Below are 21,839 nucleotides of genomic sequence, written 5' to 3' on the forward strand. Positions count from 1 at the left end.
GCTCATCTCATGGGACTTGAAGCGGCTCTCTTGTTGAATGCAGATGAGTTTATCATAGAGAATGAATTAAAAATATTTTTGTATTAAGGGGAAAAAGAGGAAATAGTCCCACATTCCTGTAAAAATGATTTTACCAAGGCTGATGCATTTCAAAAATGAACTCCTTTCTCAAAAAACCAACACAGAAAAAAGGACAGTTTGTTAAAAATGTTAAAAACAAACAAAAAACTAATATTACTAAAAATGGCTATTTTGCTTATGTATATATCAGTGTTTCTCAAACTTGGCGACTTTAAGTCCTGTGGACTTCAACTCCCAGAATTCCCCAGCCAGCTATGCTGGCTGGGGGATTCTGGGAGTTGAAGTCCACAGGACTTAAAGTCGCCAAGTTTGAGAAACACTGGTATATATTATTTCAATTTTTTTATCTGTTCAGCTTAATTACCACAAAACAAGAATCCAAGGGGCATAAAAATAAGTATCTGTAAGGAACATGAACATTCCTAAAATATATTGCATGAATTTACTTCCAATGCCCATAGACAGAGGGAAAAGCCTTCCACAAAGTCAAAATGAGGCACGAAAATTGTTTTGCCTTCTAAAATGTCTGTAAACTGATCATCTAATATGCTGTACAAAACTAAATGAGATTGAGAACAGCTATTGTAATTTATAGTGGAAAAGAGTTTGGAAGGCAACGTTCTTAAAGGGAAAGACCCAGTCTAAATGTAAACAAAAGTAGACACTGAAATTTTCCATTAAGTATGAAACTATTCAGAAACAAACACTTTTTAAATAGTACCCTGTTTCCTTGAAAATAAGATCTCCCTGGATAATAAGCCCAGTTGGGTTTTTGAGTACATGTGCTAAAATAAGCCCTACCCCAAAAAATAAACCCTCCTTGAAAATATTGCAACACAGCAGCAGCCATGAGGTGACCACGCTCACCACCTCCTGCACCTCAAAAATAATAAGACCTCCCCAAAAATGAGGCCAAGTGCTTATTTCAGGGGTCAAAAGAAAATAAGACCCTGTCTTATTTTCAGGGAAACATGGTAAAACAGTCTCATTTTCACCTCATTGGTGTTCTATGACCTACACAAACAAATTTGAGATGCAGTGTTTCTTATTTAAAAGTGTTTCTTTAAAGGGGATCTTATTTTATGTATATATTTACAGTAAGTCCAATGGCTACAGTCAAGCCATGTCAGTTTCAGAGAGTTAATGAATCAGGATATTGAAACAGTTTAATTAAAATGATTAGACAGATATATCCATAGATATTATATGTCATTCTATATACTAATATTTGTAGTTTTTAAAGTGTCCTTGAAATAATAATTCATTTCCAAAATGTTCAGTTTCAGCAACAGCTCCAATAAAATTGTTTTACTAGTGCTTGGGATTACTTACTCTTTTCTTTGCCATTATTTTCAATTTAGGGAAATACCTTATCTGGCAAAAAAGGAATGAGAGGTAGAGATAAGAGAATGTGGCTGCCTAGCTCTACTGTATTCATGTAGGAGACAATATATACATAAATCTATAGTTTGTATCTTTGTTTAGAAAATATTGGCACAAGTACTTTATGGAAAATTTTATAAAGAAGAGAATTTCCATGCAATTATGCAGTATGTGATGTTTGCATGACTATTTTCTAATAACTGAAATTGATGCTGTGCATATGAACTTTTTAGTGTTATGACATTAGAGAAGTGTATTCATTGAGATCCATATTCTGGGTAGTAGAGCAATCTGATTAAAAATTCTTATATATATGCAGTTAGATTAAATTCTACTCAAATCTTTAAGATGATACATATATGGACTACAGCATTTATTGCATTATATCTAACAGTTTTTCACAATCTGCAGTTCCAAAAAAAGCAACTTAATGCTAGTGGTGTATAGCTGTACTCATCATCGTACATCCAGTTAATACAAAATCCTGCACTTAGTTAATCCCTACTTTTTAAAGATAGAGTGGGTGGTCATAGGAACATTTCCTGATTCACTAGGTTGCAACTTGAATATCAACAATACATCCAAGTCTAACTCCCCACAAAGGATGCTCTACTTAGCATTTTTGAATTTTTATCTTCAGAGTATATATATGGATCTATGTAGACATCCAATATTAGAGGGGAAGATTCCATTTTGGGTTGTGTGTTGTTTTCCTGAAAAGATAGTTCTGTTATTTATTATTTATTACCAAATCTATGTGCTTACCAAATCCGATTGGTGCTTCTGGCAATCATTGCAATTGAACAATATTGATTACTCCCACTGGACCTTAAGCCTCATTGCTAGTTCATACTAGAAGACAAGTGTGATTTTTATTACCAATAAGAGCAGAAACCTTTATTTTCCTCCATGTTATTTGCCTCAATTTTTATCCTACTTAACAGTAGTATTAAAGGTAAAGGTTCCCCTGCATATGTGTGCTAGTCGTTTCTGGCTCTAGGGGCAGTGCTCATCTCCATTTCTAAACCGAAGAGCCAGCACTGTCTCTGTGGTCATATGGTGCACTAATGCTGAAGGTGCATGAAGGACTATTATCTTTCCACCAAAGTGGTCCCTATTTTTCTACTTGCATTTTTTACATGCTTTCAAACTGCTAGGCTGGCAGAAGCTGGGACAAGTAACGGAAGCTCACTCCATTAGGCAGCACTAGGGATTCGAACTGCTGAACTGCTGACCTTCTGATCGACAAGCTCAGCATCTTAGCCACTGAGCCACTGCATCCCTTAATAGTAGTATTAGACCTAATTAAAATAATGGAAATTATAATGTGTATATTTTTCATAGCTTTGTGAAAGATATTGTCATTAATTTATTTTAATATTCCCAGAATGTAGCCTTATGCTTTTTTGATTAAACTACTTGCCTGCCATTGAATCTTACTGTATTTCTGTTTTCTTAGCTGTCTGTGAGATGTGTGGTATTGTGGGCACAAAAGATGCCTTCTTCTCCAAGACCAAACGTTTCTGCAGTGTCTCCTGCTCCAGGAGTTACTCCTCAAATTCCAAGAAGGCTAGCATTCTGGCAAGACTGCAGGTGATCAATATCCTCTTAATAGGACCATTTGTTAAATTAGATACTGCTAAATATAAGGAAAATATTGGAAAGTGCTTTTTTCTGCAAACACTAACTTTATTTGGATAGTTTATTTGGATAGGTTAGTGCCACCAATTTGGGAGGCACTAAAAGAGATTCAATAAATTCATGGAGGACAAGGCTATCTATGGCTACTAGTTGTAATAACTATCTATAGCTTCTGAAACATAGACAATATTTCTCTGTGAGAAATTCCAGGAGTGTATGAGTGGAAACTATTATAATCATGCCCTATTGGCCTCTGATTGGCCACTAAGAGAACAAAATGTTAGGGCTGGATCTGAAACAAAATAACTATTATTCTAAGCAGTGTTCTCCTTCAAATATCAGCAAATGCACAATAAAAAGCCACACTTGATTCTTACAAATAACTGAGATTATATTTTTTTAGATACAGTGAAGTTAAGGCTGAAAAAACACTTGATCTCCCTTCACAATTATACCCTCATATATATCAGTGTTAATTTCATATAGAAAAGCTGCCCTTTTACTATAGATTCATATTTTATATCATATAGAATAAAGCATTTTTCCTTGCTAGAAAGACATAATTATTAATAATTTTTCTACTGTTATTGATACAGTTCTTTTCTGTGTAATGTTCATACATGAGTCGTTTAAGAAGAGAATTCAACTTTTTTTTCTCTTGTTAACTATCAAAACTTGCCATCCTTTCAGAACTCATGAGTAGGAAAAACAAGTGCTTTTCTTCCTGACTCTTGCAAATGTAATAAGATCTGTATTGTATACAGTTTATTGCCTAAAAGTTCCTGGGAGCTTTACACAATTTGCAAAGTTATTGTAATATTAACTTTTCATGGGCAGAAATGACATTGCCAGATCTATCAAAGCCCTAACTCATATGAATTCCACCTCTCTTATTCATCTTATCAAATACTTCTAGTAAAGTGACTTATAACTATAGAAACCTATAGCAAGACTAAATTCACATATTGGTCTAAACCATTGTTTGCTAACTCGGTTTTATTAAATGAACATAACAATTGACTTTATTTAATACACTAAGCCAAGACCAAACATGATGAAATATTTACAACATAGCAAAGAATTACTCTGTAAGAAATGGCTCTTTTTTTATTGAAAAAGTTTTATACAGGCAAATTTTCCCCCTTTTAACCCCCCCCCATACAGTATAAATCACATACAAATACTATACCCCCTCCCCTCCCCCCAGCCCCCCCCCGCAAAAATTCTCATTCAAATATTATACCAAATACTTTACCCCCTCCCCTCCCCCCATCTTAAAGTAAATTACTCGTTCAAAAGAAATGGCTCTTTTGATTTGATATCTTTACTAGATAAAGTTGCATGGAAGAGCTGGAAATCTACATTTTCTTTTGTCTCTCTCTTTTTTTTTTTTTTTTTTATAAATGTTTATTTATTTTTCTTTAAAAAGACAAGACAACACATAAGATACAAGAGCAGGGAAGTAAAAAAAAAAACACATTTTCATCAAGCATGTCGTTTGGTTACAAGTTTTTGTGCGATGGTTTTTACAATTAAGGATGCGTTCACTAATTATCCATTAAATATAGTTAAATATTTCATTGAGCATTGCATGTTCAAGTTACCATAGTATTCTTTCTTTTATGACAACCCTTATTTCTTTATCTCTACAATTATGTACTAGGTAACAATAGGTCTTTATAAAATTGTATCACCATTCTCTCAAAAATAAAAGTGGAGATTAAGTCAAAGAAAAAAAGAAACTCATTACTTCATATAAGACATTTCTATTTTCCATTAATCTTAAAGTTTCCAATCATCCTCAACTCCAAATTAAATTTCCCATTATTATTTGTCAATCCATGTAGTCATTAAATATTTTAATCTATATTCACATCCATTGTTCATTACATCATCATTATTCCATTTTATATTATAAAATAGTCACCAGCCATAATCATACCTAACAGTTTAAATCATCTCACTCTTATATATTAAATACATTATTATTCTTATCTCGTATAAGTAAATGGTCTATTTCATAATAAAGGCTTAATATGTATAGAAAGAGAAAAGAAAAAAAAAGAAAGAAAAAAGAGAGAGATTTTTTCAAAACATTAAGTATAACTTTCTATTATTATTACATATAAGATAGGGTAAAGAAAAAGAAAAGATTCACTTCCAAGTTTTTTTATCCAACCATTGATAAAACAAGTCCCATACTTTATAAAATTGCTCATCCTCTAATTCTCTAATTTCAAATGTAAGTTTACTCATTTCTGCACAGTTCATTATCTTCCGAACAATTTCCTCCTCTGTTGGTACTTTCTCATTTTTCCAGTATTTAGCAAATACAATTCTAGCAGCTGTTAAGACATTTATGATCAAATATTTCAAGTCTTTATTGTATGTTTCTGGTATTATTCCCAATAAGAAAAGTTCTGGTTTCAAGTCTATATGTTTATGTATCATTTTCTCCAACCACATGTGTATTTTAGTCCAGTATCTCTTAGCTTCAGGACAAGTCCACCACATGTGGTAATATGTGCCGGGTGTATGTTGACATTTCCAGCATTTTTCAGACTTATTCTTCGACATTCTTGCTATTCTCGATGGGGATAAATGCCACCTATAAAACATCTTATACAAATTTTCTTTATATGCAGTTGACATTGTCATTTTATAATTTTGAGTCCACAATTTTTGCCATTTTTCTAAATCAATCCCATGTCCAAAGTTTTTTCCCCAGGCTAACATAGTTCCTTTCACTTGTTCTTCATATAATTTCACCTCTAATAAATAATCATAAAATTTTTTAATTAATTTTTCATCGTTACCTGTTAAAATTTTATCTAATTCAGTCAGTTTATCATAAAAACCCTCATTTTTTCGATCTTCATTGTATCTAGAATGTATTTGCACATATGAGTACCAATTGAGTTCAATACCTTCTTGTTTCAATTCTTGTATAGATTTAAGTTCACCCTCTGCATTCAATAATTCAGCATATCTAACTGCTTCTTCCCTTTTAAATATTATTGGATATGAAAAGGCTTCAATAGTTGATATCCAGACTGGAATTTTCAAGTAGTGCGACCTCTTAACCTTCTGCCAGTTTAATAACAGAGCCTCTCTTATAGAATGGTCTCTAAAGTAACCATGTTTTTTAGTTCCTTTATACCATAAGTATGCATGCCATCCCAACAGCAAGTCATGACCTTCTAGATTCAAAAGCCTATCATTTCTTAGCATTATCCATTCCTTGATCCACATCAGACTAGCTGCCTGATAGTATAACTCCCAATCAGGTAAACCCCACCCTCCCCTTGATTTGGAATCTTGTAACAATTTACATTTTATTCTTGCTTTTTTCCCTTGCCATATAAATTTCAACACTATTTTATTTAATTCTTCAAAATATCCTTTCCCCAACTTAATTGGAATAGTCTGAAACAGGTATAACAGTCTAGGTAAGATATTCATTTTGATTGTTGCGATTCTACCAATCATTGATAATTGAAGATTCTTCCATTTCGCCAAGTCTGTTACAATTTGTTGCTTCAATTTAATATAATTATCTTCTTTGAGAGTGCTGCACTTGGCTGTTAGGTGAATCCCCAAATATTTAACTTTGTTTGTGATTTGCATTTCCAAATTTTCCGCCAATTCTTCTTTTTGTTTTCGGGGTATATTTTTTGTTAAAATCTTTGTTTTGTCTTTGTTTATTTTTAAACCTGCAACTTTTCCATACGCCTCGATTTCTCCTATCAGTTTAGGTGCAGATTGAAATGGCTCCTCAAGGATGAAGACTAAGTCGTCAGCAAATGCTTGCAACTTGTATTCTTCCTTTTTAATGATCATTCCCTTTATTTCTTCCTCTTCTCTAATCTTTCTATTTAGTACTTCTAATGTTAAAACAAAAAGCAGTGGTGACAGTGGACAGCCTTGTCTCGTACCTCTTTTAATTTCAATTGGATCCGTCAGCTCTCCATTTATCATTATCTTGGCTGTTTGCTTGTGATATATCGTTTGTATGGCTTGAATAAAATTCTTGCCAAAATTCATTTGTTCCATTTGTTGAGTCATAAATGTCCAATTCACGTTATCAAAGGCTTTCTGCGCATCCAAGAAAATCAAAGCCATTTGCTTCTCAGAGTGGACCTGATAATATTCTAAGGTATTTAGAATTGTCCTTATGTTATCTCTAATTTGCCTCTTTGGTAAAAAACCATTTTGGTCCGGGTGGATAAACCCATTTAGGTATTTTTTCAGTCTCTCTGCCAGTATTGAGGCAAATAGTTTATAGTCTGAGTTCAACAAGGAGATAGGTCTATAGTTCTTAATTTGCGTATGGTCTGCCTCCTCTTTGGGTATTAATGTAATATATGCCTCCAACCATGAATTAGGTATTTTACTTTCAATCATTACTTCATTCATGACTTCTAGTAATGGAACGGCCAAGGATTTTTCTAATGTTCTATAGAATTCCACAGGAAGGCCATCCGGTCCCGGGGCCTTCCCATTATTTTGTCTTTTAAGGGCCTCAGTTAATTCCATCATTGTTATTTTATCTTCAAATATAGTTCTAGTATCATTTGGTATTTGGGGGAGTTTGGCGTTTTGTAAATATTGTTTCACTTCTTTCTCTTCTATGTTCTCTTGTTCATACAGCTTGGCATAGTAATCTTGAATAATTTTCCTTTTTTCCATATTTCCATGATGCAATTGTCCTTGTTCATCTCTTAGTTGTAGTATTTTCTTGGTCTCTCTTTCTTTTCTCAGTTTATAAGCCAGCCATCTGCCTGGTTTATTTGCATTTTCAAAATAGTTCTGTTTGGCGCCTCTGATTTTTTGGGCCAGGTCCTCCTTTTCCAATAGGTCAAGTTTGTGTTTTATTGTGTCCATCTTTATTTTAATCTCTTTCTTTTGTGGAGATTTCTGTAGTTCTTTTTCCAATGTGCTGTAATCTTTTTCTAGATCCTTAGACACTTGTCTTTTCTTTAAGTTTCTCTTTCTTATATAGTCTATTATCAAACCTCTAGAAAAGGCCTTCATTGTATCCCAAAGATTCTGTAAAGACGTATCTTCTTTTTTGTTTTCTTTAAAGAAGAAAGTCAATTCTTTTTCCATTTTCTTTACAAATTCTTTCTCTTTCAATATCCTGTTATCTAGTGTCCATCTCGATCTTCTTCTTTGTTGTCTCCAACCTATTGCCATTGGATTGTGGTCTGCCCAGATGTTTGGTTCAATCTCCACATCTAGTGCGCTGCTGGATATGCCCGTTGAAGCCCAAATCATATCAATTCTAGAGAACGATGAGTGTCTATTTGAATAAAAGGTATATTGTTTTTTAATGGGGTTCCTTTCTCTCCACACATCTTTTAGATTTATTTCATCCATCATCCTGAAGAAGGACTTTGGGAGTGTTTTTCTATTTTGTTTTGTTGTTTTGTGGGTCTTATAGTCCAGTTTCTGGTCTACAATACCATTGAAGTCTCCCATCATGCAAATATCAGCATAGTCTAGATCAGAAATTTTCTTGTGAATTTTTTTATAAAAGTCATCTTGTTTTTCATTAGGGGCATAAATTCCAATTAGCAGTATTTTCCTAGCATTGTCCATTATTTCCACCATTAAAATTCTTCCATCTTCGTCTGTGTAGATTTGTTTCGCAGGGATTTTATCTTTAATGTAGAAGGTCACACCTCTTTGTTTACAGTCCGCTAACGAAGTAAAGTTTTTTCCCAGTTTTGGTTGTACTAATAAATGACTATTACTTTGTTGAATATGTACTTCTTGTAAGCAAATTATATCTAATTTTAATTTCCCTAATTTGTGGAATATTTTCGTTCGTTTACATGGCGAATTAAGTCCATTTATATTAATTGAGAGTAATTTTATTCCTTCCATCCTTATGTTTTATATATAGGATTTATAGCTCTAGTTGATCTTGGTTCCCGTTGTGCTCTACTCTCTACACCCCCAACAGCACCTTCTTCAATGTCAATTCCACCTACAGCACCCTCTGTCCTCTCAATTTCGGTTATGGGTAGATCCAGCAGTTGCACCGGTGGCTCTTCATTTCCAGGCTTTTCTGGCTTTCCTCTCAAATGTTCTGTGTAGAAAGCTTCTGCCTTCTCAATTGTATCAATTCTATATCTCTGTCCTTTCCATACAAACATGAGGCCTTCCGGAATCAACCATCTATAGTTAACTCCTATTTTAAGTAAGGCTGTAGTCAAGAATTGATATTTTCTTCTTTTCTCTCTCACCCGTCTTGGTATTTGCTTAAGAATTGCAATCTCCTTGCCTTTGTATTGCAGTTTTTTATCTCTTGTGTTTTGCAGGATTTGTAGTTTTAGTGCTTTTTTCGTAAATCTTACATGGACCTCCCTTGGGAGGGAGTTCCTCGTTGCATATCTTGTGTTAACTCGAAATGTCTCATCTATCCCGTCCATTATCTTCTCCTCAGGTATCCCTAGTATTTCTATGAGAATTTGGGATATTATTTGTGGCAGATTTTCACCCTTTTCTTCTACTATATTTTGAAACCTCAAAAAATATTCAGAGCGCTCCATCTCCAGTCCAATTATTACACTGCTTTCTGTTTCCACTTCATTCAATCTGGAATCAAACTCTTCATCCCTCTTCTCTCTCTGCTTCTCTCTTTCAGCAATTTTTTGCATAACATCTTCTTGTTTTTTGACCCACTGTTGTATATCTTTTATATTTCTCTCTGCTTCGTCTGTTTTTTTTTCTATGTTCTCCATCTTCGTTTCCACATTGTCCAACTTCTTTACAAGTGTATCAAATTTTTCATCAGAGCTTGTTTGAAGTTTCTGTATTGCTTGCATAATTGAATCTAATGATATGGTCTTCTCTTTTTCCTGTTGAATCATAGATTGTATTGATCTTTGTCCTCCTGCCGGTGAGGAGGCAGGGGTTGTTGTTGTAGAACCCACTGGTGTTGGCTTTCTACTCATCTTGCTATTTTACTCTCTCTTCTTCTTCGTTTTGTGGTTCAGTCCAATTGCAGTTAACACTAGAAAAAAAAAGAAGGTAGAAAGGGGAAAAGAGGAAGGGGGGGGAAATAGGGGAAGAGAGTGTATAGTAGTTAGATAAAAGTAATAGGGGGAGAAAGCAAGGTTTGATATAGGATATAAGAGAGAGGCAGAAGAGGGAAAGGGGCACAGAGAGAAAGTGGGTGGGAAGGGAAAGAAAAAGACAATCTGTATAAGAAAAATAAGGGTGGGTAAATGGAGCGGGAGGAGAGAAAGAAAAAAAAATGTATCTCTGTTATTTCAAGAAGAAAAAAAAAGGGGAAATAAGAAAGATGGAAAAAGAAAAAATTGCAGACCAAGGAAGAAAAAAAAAAAAAGAAGGAAAAAATTGTTCAGCGCTTCCAGGCTCCAGGACTTCAAAAAAAAAAAGAAAGAAAGAAAGAAACAACACACGCACCAACTAGAAAAGGGAAAAAGTCATCACATCCCCAGGAGAATAGTATAAACACTTGATGTAATTTCCAAAGTCACTCCAGTTTTCTCTTATAAGTCTTCCAAGATAAGTTTCCAGACCTTACAGCTCCACAAGGAACAGCCTGCAAAAACCATCTGTGTTCCTTGCTTCTTATCAGGTCCTGACCTTGAATAAATGTCTTTTTCTCAAAATAATCCCAGCTGTAGGAATTGGCAACAATGTTTCAAAGTCCGCTAGATGGCAGTGTTAAAGTAACAGTGTTAAAATGTATCCAGTCCCTAGCCCCTCGAAGCGCTGCCTAAAAGAGAAAGTTAAGCTCAGCACAAAGAGGAAAAAAAAAAAAAATCTTTCAGGCATTAAAAGGTATATAAGAAAAAAGGCTCTGATAAAGTCGCTTTAAAAAAAAAAGAAAAAATAAGGAAGGGGGAGTTAAAAATAAAGAGAGCTTCAACCGCAATTGTAACAACAGTAATAAAAGTCCCGTCTGGTTTCCAGTAAATAAAAAGGGAAGAACAAAAAGCCCAAATGGTTTCAATTAGCTCTATTCAAACCCGCCGCTAAGTCATCGGTTATTTTCTATTTCCTTTAATCTTCCAAATTAAGAGTGTCCTCTGTATAATTTAAGCAAAAAAGAAAAACTTTCTTCAAGTACTCTCACCAAACCACGGCATGCTTTCTCTCTCTCCTGCTCTTGCTTCACGGAGCCGTCAGCCGCTTTGGCAGCCCGGGGGCTGGCTCCTGACCGCAGGCAAAAAGGGGTTTCACCAGGGTTTCCAGAGACTTTGCGAGTGTCTCTGGGTCCCCCGGAATTTCCCCTTACCTCCCACTGTCTCTTCGGGACAGCTTGGGTCCAATGGACCGTCCAAACGATCAGGATTCAACGGGTCATCTGGAGTAACCAGAAAACCCGTGGTAGCGCAGCGACGTGGTCACCTCATGGCTGCTGTGTTGCTGCTGCGACAGCGCAACACAGCCATTCGACCCTGAGGGTGTGCCCGGCTCTTCGGGAGCCTGCTCGCAAGAGAGCAGCACCTTTGCCCCCCACCTCGTTCCCACGGCTTGGCGCCTTCCAGATCCCACGGTGCTCTGCCTGGCCAGAGGGGGGGATTGTCCAGGGGGCTTATTTTTGGGGTGTGTGTAATATTTTTGCCCACCCGAAATATGTGGCAAGGCTTTAGTTTCAGGACAGGTCATATTTTCAGAGAAACACAGTATGAATACATAAATTATGGTATAGGGCTGTGATGACGAACCTATGGCACGTGAGTCGGAAGTTTGGGAACTGAAGCCTCCGGAGGGAGAAAAACCGCCCAACGGGCAACCCAGAAGTCCATTCCCGAACTTCCGGTTAGCGTGTTAGGCCATTTTTTGCCCTCCCTAGGCTCCTAGAAAGCCTCTGGAGCCTGGGAAGGGCAAAAAATGGACCTACCAGGCCTACTGAAAGCCTGAAAGCGGGCCATTTCTGGCCTCTGGCGGGGAGGGAGGCTGTTTTTGCCCTACCCAGGCTCCAAGAAGGCTGTGCATGCATGTTTGTTGAAGAGGAAGACCAATAGTACTGAATTAGTCAGACATCTCTGTCAAACTATCATACCTCCTATATCTGGATGACCTGAAGCTGCATGGAAAAACATTATCCGAAATATAATCACTGCTCAACACTGTCCATAAATACGACCGAGATACTGCAATGGAGTTTGGACTGGACAAATGTGCCATCCTCACCATCAATAATTTCTCCCTCTCCTCATCCAATGTTTGTTAGAAAATCTAGCTGGTTATATCTAGCTGGTTAGTGAAGAGTGAATACCCAACACTGGAAACTAATCTTGAGACTGTACTGTTCTCCTACAATCAGCAATGACTAGTGGAGTAAAATCCACAGGAACTCCTTTAACCTTTACTGTCCTCCTATCTGTCCCACCATGTGAATTATTTGTGGTACTCTTGTCTGTTTTGTGCTAGTTGGAATCTCCAATCCACTGCAACTCTTCATCTTTGGAGCAAATGGCTGAGGAAGAAGATGACTTTGATCTCTATGGGGATTATGATAGCTTTCCTCAATATAGCAGCAGTGAGGAAAGTAGCAGTACTTCCTATCTAGATGATTCTAGTGAGAATGAAGTAGCAGATCGCGAGGTTGGGGAAGTTCCTCCACCCTCTTCACCAATCCAGACCCTCAGCACCCACATGCCAGATGATAATGGATCTGAGCCAGGTACCACAATTCTCTTATTTGCCTATGGAAGGGCTCATCTCATGGGACTTGAAGCGGCTCTCTTGTTGAATGCAGATGAGTTTATCATAGAGAATGAATTAAAAATATTTTTGTATTAAGGGGAAAAAGAGGAAATAGTCCCACATTCCTGTAAAAATGATTTTACCAAGGCTGATGCATTTCAAAAATGAACTCCTTTCTCAAAAAACCAACACAGAAAAAAGGACAGTTTGTTAAAAATGTTAAAAACAAACAAAAAACTAATATTACTAAAAATGGCTATTTTGCTTATGTATATATCAGTGTTTCTCAAACTTGGCGACTTTAAGTCCTGTGGACTTCAACTCCCAGAATTCCCCAGCCAGCTATGCTGGCTGGGGGATTCTGGGAGTTGAAGTCCACAGGACTTAAAGTCGCCAAGTTTGAGAAACACTGGTATATATTATTTCAATTTTTTTATCTGTTCAGCTTAATTACCACAAAACAAGAATCCAAGGGGCATAAAAATAAGTATCTGTAAGGAACATGAACATTCCTAAAATATATTGCATGAATTTACTTCCAATGCCCATAGACAGAGGGAAAAGCCTTCCACAAAGTCAAAATGAGGCACGAAAATTGTTTTGCCTTCTAAAATGTCTGTAAACTGATCATCTAATATGCTGTACAAAACTAAATGAGATTGAGAACAGCTATTGTAATTTATAGTGGAAAAGAGTTTGGAAGGCAACGTTCTTAAAGGGAAAGACCCAGTCTAAATGTAAACAAAAGTAGACACTGAAATTTTCCATTAAGTATGAAACTATTCAGAAACAAACACTTTTTAAATAGTACCCTGTTTCCTTGAAAATAAGATCTCCCTGGATAATAAGCCCAGTTGGGTTTTTGAGTACATGTGCTAAAATAAGCCCTACCCCAAAAAATAAACCCTCCTTGAAAATATTGCAACACAGCAGCAGCCATGAGGTGACCACGCTCACCACCTCCTGCACCTCAAAAATAATAAGACCTCCCCAAAAATGAGGCCAAGTGCTTATTTCAGGGGTCAAAAGAAAATAAGACCCTGTCTTATTTTCAGGGAAACATGGTAAAACAGTCTCATTTTCACCTCATTGGTGTTCTATGACCTACACAAACAAATTTGAGATGCAGTGTTTCTTATTTAAAAGTGTTTCTTTAAAGGGGATCTTATTTTATGTATATATTTACAGTAAGTCCAATGGCTACAGTCAAGCCATGTCAGTTTCAGAGAGTTAATGAATCAGGATATTGAAACAGTTTAATTAAAATGATTAGACAGATATATCCATAGATATTATATGTCATTCTATATACTAATATTTGTAGTTTTTAAAGTGTCCTTGAAATAATAATTCATTTCCAAAATGTTCAGTTTCAGCAACAGCTCCAATAAAATTGTTTTACTAGTGCTTGGGATTACTTACTCTTTTCTTTGCCATTATTTTCAATTTAGGGAAATACCTTATCTGGCAAAAAAGGAATGAGAGGTAGAGATAAGAGAATGTGGCTGCCTAGCTCTACTGTATTCATGTAGGAGACAATATATACATAAATCTATAGTTTGTATCTTTGTTTAGAAAATATTGGCACAAGTACTTTATGGAAAATTTTATAAAGAAGAGAATTTCCATGCAATTATGCAGTATGTGATGTTTGCATGACTATTTTCTAATAACTGAAATTGATGCTGTGCATATGAACTTTTTAGTGTTATGACATTAGAGAAGTGTATTCATTGAGATCCATATTCTGGGTAGTAGAGCAATCTGATTAAAAATTCTTATATATATGCAGTTAGATTAAATTCTACTCAAATCTTTAAGATGATACATATATGGACTACAGCATTTATTGCATTATATCTAACAGTTTTTCACAATCTGCAGTTCCAAAAAAAGCAACTTAATGCTAGTGGTGTATAGCTGTACTCATCATCGTACATCCAGTTAATACAAAATCCTGCACTTAGTTAATCCCTACTTTTTAAAGATAGAGTGGGTGGTCATAGGAACATTTCCTGATTCACTAGGTTGCAACTTGAATATCAACAATACATCCAAGTCTAACTCCCCACAAAGGATGCTCTACTTAGCATTTTTGAATTTTTATCTTCAGAGTATATATATGGATCTATGTAGACATCCAATATTAGAGGGGAAGATTCCATTTTGGGTTGTGTGTTGTTTTCCTGAAAAGATAGTTCTGTTATTTATTATTTATTACCAAATCTATGTGCTTACCAAATCCGATTGGTGCTTCTGGCAATCATTGCAATTGAACAATATTGATTACTCCCACTGGACCTTAAGCCTCATTGCTAGTTCATACTAGAAGACAAGTGTGATTTTTATTACCAATAAGAGCAGAAACCTTTATTTTCCTCCATGTTATTTGCCTCAATTTTTATCCTACTTAACAGTAGTATTAAAGGTAAAGGTTCCCCTGCATATGTGTGCTAGTCGTTTCTGGCTCTAGGGGCAGTGCTCATCTCCATTTCTAAACCGAAGAGCCAGCACTGTCTCTGTGGTCATATGGTGCACTAATGCTGAAGGTGCATGAAGGACTATTATCTTTCCACCAAAGTGGTCCCTATTTTTCTACTTGCATTTTTTACATGCTTTCAAACTGCTAGGCTGGCAGAAGCTGGGACAAGTAACGGAAGCTCACTCCATTAGGCAGCACTAGGGATTCGAACTGCTGAACTGCTGACCTTCTGATCGACAAGCTCAGCATCTTAGCCACTGAGCCACTGCATCCCTTAATAGTAGTATTAGACCTAATTAAAATAATGGAAATTATAATGTGTATATTTTTCATAGCTTTGTGAAAGATATTGTCATTAATTTATTTTAATATTCCCAGAATGTAGCCTTATGCTTTTTTGATTAAACTACTTGCCTGCCATTGAATCTTACTGTATTTCTGTTTTCTTAGCTGTCTGTGAGATGTGTGGTATTGTGGGCACAAAAGATGCCTTCTTCTCCAAGACCAAACGTTTCTGCAGTGTCTCCTGCTCCAGGAGTTACTCCTCAAATTCCAAGAAGGCTAGCATTCTGGCAAGACTGCAGGTGATCAATATCCTCTTAATAGGACCATTTGTTAAATTAGATACTGCTAAATATAAGGAAAATATTGGAAAGTGCTTTTTTCTGCAAACACTAACTTTATTTGGATAGTTTATTTGGATAGGTTAGTGCCACCAATTTGGGAGGCACTAAAAGAGATTCAATAAATTCATGGAGGACAAGGCTATCTATGGCTACTAGTTGTAATAACTATCTATAGCTTCTGAAACATAGACAATATTTCTCTGTGAGAAATTCCAGGAGTGTATGAGTGGAAACTATTATAATCATGCCCTATTGGCCTCTGATTGGCCACTAAGAGAACAAAATGTTAGGGCTGGATCTGAAACAAAATAACTATTATTCTAAGCAGTGTTCTCCTTCAAATATCAGCAAATGCACAATAAAAAGCCACACTTGATTCTTACAAATAACTGAGATTATATTTTTTTAGATACAGTGAAGTTAAGGCTGAAAAAACACTTGATCTCCCTTCACAATTATACCCTCATATATATCAGTGTTAATTTCATATAGAAAAGCTGCCCTTTTACTATAGATTCATATTTTATATCATATAGAATAAAGCATTTTTCCTTGCTAGAAAGACATAATTATTAATAATTTTTCTACTGTTATTGATACAGTTCTTTTCTGTGTAATGTTCATACATGAGTCGTTTAAGAAGAGAATTCAACTTTTTTTTCTCTTGTTAACTATCAAAACTTGCCATCCTTTCAGAACTCATGAGTAGGAAAAACAAGTGCTTTTCTTCCTGACTCTTGCAAATGTAATAAGATCTGTATTGTATACAGTTTATTGCCTAAAAGTTCCTGGGAGCTTTACACAATTTGCAAAGTTATTGTAATATTAACTTTTCATGGGCAGAAATGACATTGCCAGATCTATCAAAGCCCTAACTCATATGAATTCCACCTCTCTTATTCATCTTATCAAATACTTCTAGTAAAGTGACTTATAACTATAGAAACCTATAGCAAGACTAAATTCACATATTGGTCTAAACCATTGTTTGCTAACTCGGTTTTATTAAATGAACATAACAATTGACTTTATTTAATACACTAAGCCAAGACCAAACATGATGAAATATTTACAACATAGCAAAGAATTACTCTGTAAGAAATGGCTCTTTTTTTATTGAAAAAGTTTTATACAGGCAAATTTTCCCCCTTTTAACCCCCCCCCATACAGTATAAATCACATACAAATACTATACCCCCTCCCCTCCCCCCAGCCCCCCCCCGCAAAAATTCTCATTCAAATATTATACCAAATACTTTACCCCCTCCCCTCCCCCCATCTTAAAGTAAATTACTCGTTCAAAAGAAATGGCTCTTTTGATTTGATATCTTTACTAGATAAAGTTGCATGGAAGAGCTGGAAATCTACATTTTCTTTTGTCTCTCTCTGTGTGTGTCTTGTTTTGATACATTTTCACAGGGTAAACCACCAACAAAAAAAGCTAAAGTACTGCATAAGGCAGCCTGGTCTGCTAAAATTGGAGCATTTCTCCACATTCAGGGGACAGGGCAACTGGCAGATGGAACATCAACTGGTCAAGATGGTAAGTGAGATCAGCAATTGGATGAACTAAAGTTGTAATTACTACAAAAGAAAGCATTCATCAGAAGCATGGATATGTCATCAAAATTAAATGCAATATGAAATGAATGACTGGATAGAATGATCACCAACTACTTTTTCTTTTTAGATTATTTCAAACTGAATATAGTTATATAGGGAATTTATATAGGGAAGACATTTGTCTTACAGGATAGGACTTAAAAAACTTTGAATTACATTGCATGTTTGATTGACATTTATTTCAGAGATTATTGATCTTTCCCTGCATGAGAGAGATTACCTTGGTTTACTGATCTCATGTTTATATGTTTTTTGAGAGTGGAGTACAAATGACTTGGCTGCATAATAGATTTGCTGTGTAGGTCTATTTTTGGAGCAATGAAGTTGGAGTAGAGAACACTTGTGAATCTCTTCTAATAGTTTGCTTATATATGTGTGATTGCTTAATGGGAGAAACAGACCCAGCAGTTTTCCTTTTTAGAATCTTTTTAAATATTTGAAAATAGTTAGGATTAGAGTTAGTTTATGTAATTTGAGAGTCTGTTTGTTTTTTATGGAGCATAAAGCTGTGTCTATGAACTTTATTGACAAACCTGTTTATCTGTTGTGCTGCATCTGTTTTCCATCCTTAGGTTTCTATACTTAGAGGGCCTGATATCTCTTATTTTGCATTCCTAGCTCTCATTGTAGGCTTTGACTGGGGAGCATATCTACAGGACAATGAATACAAGGCTGCACCTGTTAGCAGTTTCAAACATGTGAGTACTCTCTGTTTTTTCAACAAGTGTGTAACAATGTGGGAAGTCATGGGAGATAGTACATTCCTCTAGAGCAGTGGTGGGCAACCTTTTTTTTCAACTGAGCCAAATCTCGCCAAAACCACGATTGAAATTTATTTGGAGAGCCGCATTTTTAAAACCGAAAATACATAGGATGGTACACTTTTTAGTTTCAATAAGTTTTTATTGAGAATATTCTGCATGCAAGTATCCACATAGGTTGGGAGGATACAAATAACACAACTAATAAAACAAAAACTTTAGAACGATATTATTTATCGATAACGTTAAATTCCGTAAAATTTGCCTTACAATGTAGAGAAAATTACATCCTGACAATGACTGACAAAGTCACAACCACTAATGTGAACATTGGCCTTGCATTTCCTTGGATAGTTTGAGTAAGTCAGGTTTGTATGTTGTTGCTTTTAATTTCATCTCCCTCTCCCACTTTCTTTCTTTTTTTCTTTCTCTTTCTCTCTCTCTCTCTGGCTCTTTGTCTCTCTCTCCCTCCCTCTCTGTCTCCCTCTGTCATTTTCTCTGGGTGTCTATCTGTCTGTCTCTCTCTCTGTATCTCTGTCTCTCTCTCCTCCTTCCCCCATCTCTGTCACTCTGTGTGTGTGTGTGTGTGTGTCTGTCTGTCTGTCTCTCACTCACTCTCTGTGTGTGTGTGTCTGTCTCTGTCTCTCCCTCTGTCTCTCTCCCCTCCCTTCCTCTCTCTCTGTCACTCTGTGTATGTGGGTGTGTCTGTCTCTCACTCATTCACTTAATCACTCACTCTGTGTCTCTCTCTCTCTCTGTCTGTCTATCTTTCTCTCCCTCCCTCCCCCTCTGTGTGTGTGTGTGCGTGTGTGTGTGTGTCTGTCTGTCAGTCTCTCTCTGATTCCCTCCCTCACTCCCTCTCTCTGTTCCTCTCTCTGTCTGTCTGTCTCATTCACACACACACACACACACACACTGTGGTCACCTTGTTGAGTGTTTCAAATGTGATTGGAATACTCAACAAGGTGACCACAGTGTGTGTGTGTGTGAGTGAGACAGACAGACAGAGAGAGGAACAGAGAGAGGGAGTGAGAGAGGGAATCAGAGAGAGACTGACAGAGACGAATCAGAGAGGTACTTTTAACTACCTGGCAGCGGCGTTTTGGCTTGGGGGGCTCCTCAGAACTTCCCAAGACTTCGGAGGGAAGCTTACAGCCCTCCCTCGGAACGCTTCGGAGGGAAGCTTCTTCAAAAGCCCGGGTGAGTGACAAGAAGTCTCCCAGGCTGTAATTTGCCGAGCTGTACGCGCGCGCCTGTTTTCCACGGCGTGGAGCAGCGGCGAGATTCTGCGCGGCGAGCGATGATTCCGGGGACCATCCGGGAAGATGAACGCGAGGGGGGACCCTGCCCCCCACTGATGGCCCCCGGAATCATCGCTCACCGCCCAGAATCTCGCCGCTGCTCCACGCCGTGCAAAACAGGCGCGCGCGTACAGCTCGGCAAATTACAGCCTGGAGACTTGTCATTCGCCGGGGTTTTGCAGAAGCTTCCCTCCGAAGCCCGAGAGGAGGGAGGGAAGCGGGCGCCCGGCACACAGAAGAGCCGGATTAAAATGTTTAAAGAGCCGCATTTGGCTCGCGAGCCGCGGCTTGCCGACCACTGCTCTAGAGCAAGGGGGTCAAACTCATGATGACACCTCATCACATGAAATAATGCAACTTTCTCCCCCTTCGCTAAACCAAGGGAGGGCGTGGCCAGTGTGTGATGCATCTGGCCCACGGGCCGCAAGTTTGACACCCATGCTTTAGAGCAGTGGTTGGCAAGCCGCGGCTCGCAAGCGACATGCGGCTCTTTACACCCTTTAATGCGGCTCTTCTGTGTGCCGGGCGCCCGCTCCCCTCCCTCCTCTCGGGCTTCGGAGGGAAGCTTCTGCAAAAGCCCGGGCGAGTGACAACAAGTTCCCGCCATTACGAAGTCTCCGAGGCTGTAATTTTCTGAGCTGTGCGCGCGCGCCTGTTTTCCACGGCGTGGAGCAGCGGCGAGCGATGATTCCGGAGGCCATCAATGGGGGGGCAGGGTCCCCCCTCGCGTTCCTCATCTTCCCGGATGGCCCCCGGAATCATCGCTCGCCGCGCAGAATCTCGCCGCTGCTCTACGCCGTGGAAAACAGGCGCGCGCGCACAGCTCAGAAAATTACAGCCTCAGAGACTTCGTAACAGCGGGAACTTGTTGTCACTCGCCCGGGCTTTTGCAGAAGCTTCCCTCCGAAGCGTTCCGAGGGAGGAAGGGCCAGTTGGGAAAGGGGCTTTGCTCCTGCTCCGGGCTATAAGCTTCCCTCCGAAGTCTTGGGATGTTCTGAGGAGCCCCCCAAGGCAAAACGCCGCTGCCAGGTAGTTAAAAGTACCTCTCTGATTCTGTCAGACTCTGTCAGTCTCTCTCTGATTCCCTCTCTCACTCCCTCTCTCTGTTCCTCTCTCTGTCTGTCTGTCTGTCTCACTCACACACACACACACACTGTGGTCACCTTGTTGAGTGTTCCAATCACATTTGAAACACTCAACAACTGGCCTGCATTTATGGTGTTTTGCAGCATTCTGCAGTCATAGGACCAATTTTGAGAGGAACAGAGAGAGGGAGTGAGGGAGGGAATCAGAGAGAGACTGACAGACACACACACACACACACACACACAGAGACAGAGAGAGACAGAGAGGGGGAGGGAGAGAAAGATAGACAGACAGAGAGAGAGACACACACAGAGTGAGTGATTAAGTGAATGAGTGAGAGACAGACACACCCACATACACAGAGTGACAGAGAAAGAGGAAGGGAGGGGAGAGAGACAGAGGGAGAGACAGAGACAGACACACACACAGAGTGAGTGAGAGACAGACAGACAGACAGACACACACACACACACAGAGTGACAGAGATGGGGGAAGGAGGAGAGAGAGACAGAGATACAGAGAGAGAGAGACAGACAGATAGACACCCAGAGAAAATGACAGAGGGAGACAGAGAGGGAGGGAGGGAGAGAGAGACAAAGAGCCAGAGAGAGAGAGAGAAAGAAAAAGAAAAAAAAGAAAGAAAGTGGGAGAGAGATATGAAATTAAAAACAACAACATACAAACCTGACTTACTCAAACTATCCAAGGAAATGCAAGGCCAATGTTCACGTTAGTGGTTGTGACTTTGTCAGTCATTGTCAGGATGTAATTTTCTCTACATTGTAAGGCAAATTTTACGGAATTTAACGTTATCGATAAATAATATCGTTCTAAAGTTTTTGTTTTATTAGTTGTGTTATTTGTATCCTCCCGACCTATGTGGATACTTGCATGCAGAATATTCTCAATAAAAACTTATTGAAACTAAAAACAGTGTACCATCCTATGTATTTTCGGTTTTAAAAATGTGGCTCTCAAAATAAATTTCAATCGTGGTTTTGGCGAGATTTGGCTCAGTTGAAAAAAAAGGTTGCCCACCACTGCTCTAGAGCAAGGATGTAAAATTAAAGGTATATTTGGCAATCAGTGATATCTGGGTAGGTGTACCTATGGAACATAGGGAAAAATGGATACTTGACATGACATTACATTACTTGTGCAC

General features: G+C 37.8%; 1 protein-coding gene across 1 annotated transcript in view; it reads left to right on the forward strand.

The window, feature by feature from the left end:
* Nucleotides 1–21,839, forward strand: part of L3MBTL2 (L3MBTL histone methyl-lysine binding protein 2) — a 47,168-nt gene that overhangs the window by 5,509 nt on the left and 19,820 nt on the right. Inside the window, exons 3-7 of the mRNA XM_081957079.1 lie at nucleotides 2,924–3,057; nucleotides 12,523–12,775; nucleotides 15,731–15,864; nucleotides 17,326–17,449; nucleotides 18,148–18,227. Coding sequence (XP_081813205.1) covers nucleotides 2,924–3,057; nucleotides 12,523–12,775; nucleotides 15,731–15,864; nucleotides 17,326–17,449; nucleotides 18,148–18,227 — 725 coding nt within the window. The remainder of the gene's footprint in view (nucleotides 1–2,923; nucleotides 3,058–12,522; nucleotides 12,776–15,730; nucleotides 15,865–17,325; nucleotides 17,450–18,147; nucleotides 18,228–21,839) is intronic.

This window comes from Natrix helvetica, assembly GCF_964273705.1.
Source record: "Natrix helvetica genome assembly, chromosome: 6".
NCBI lineage: Eukaryota > Metazoa > Chordata > Lepidosauria > Squamata > Natricidae > Natrix > Natrix helvetica.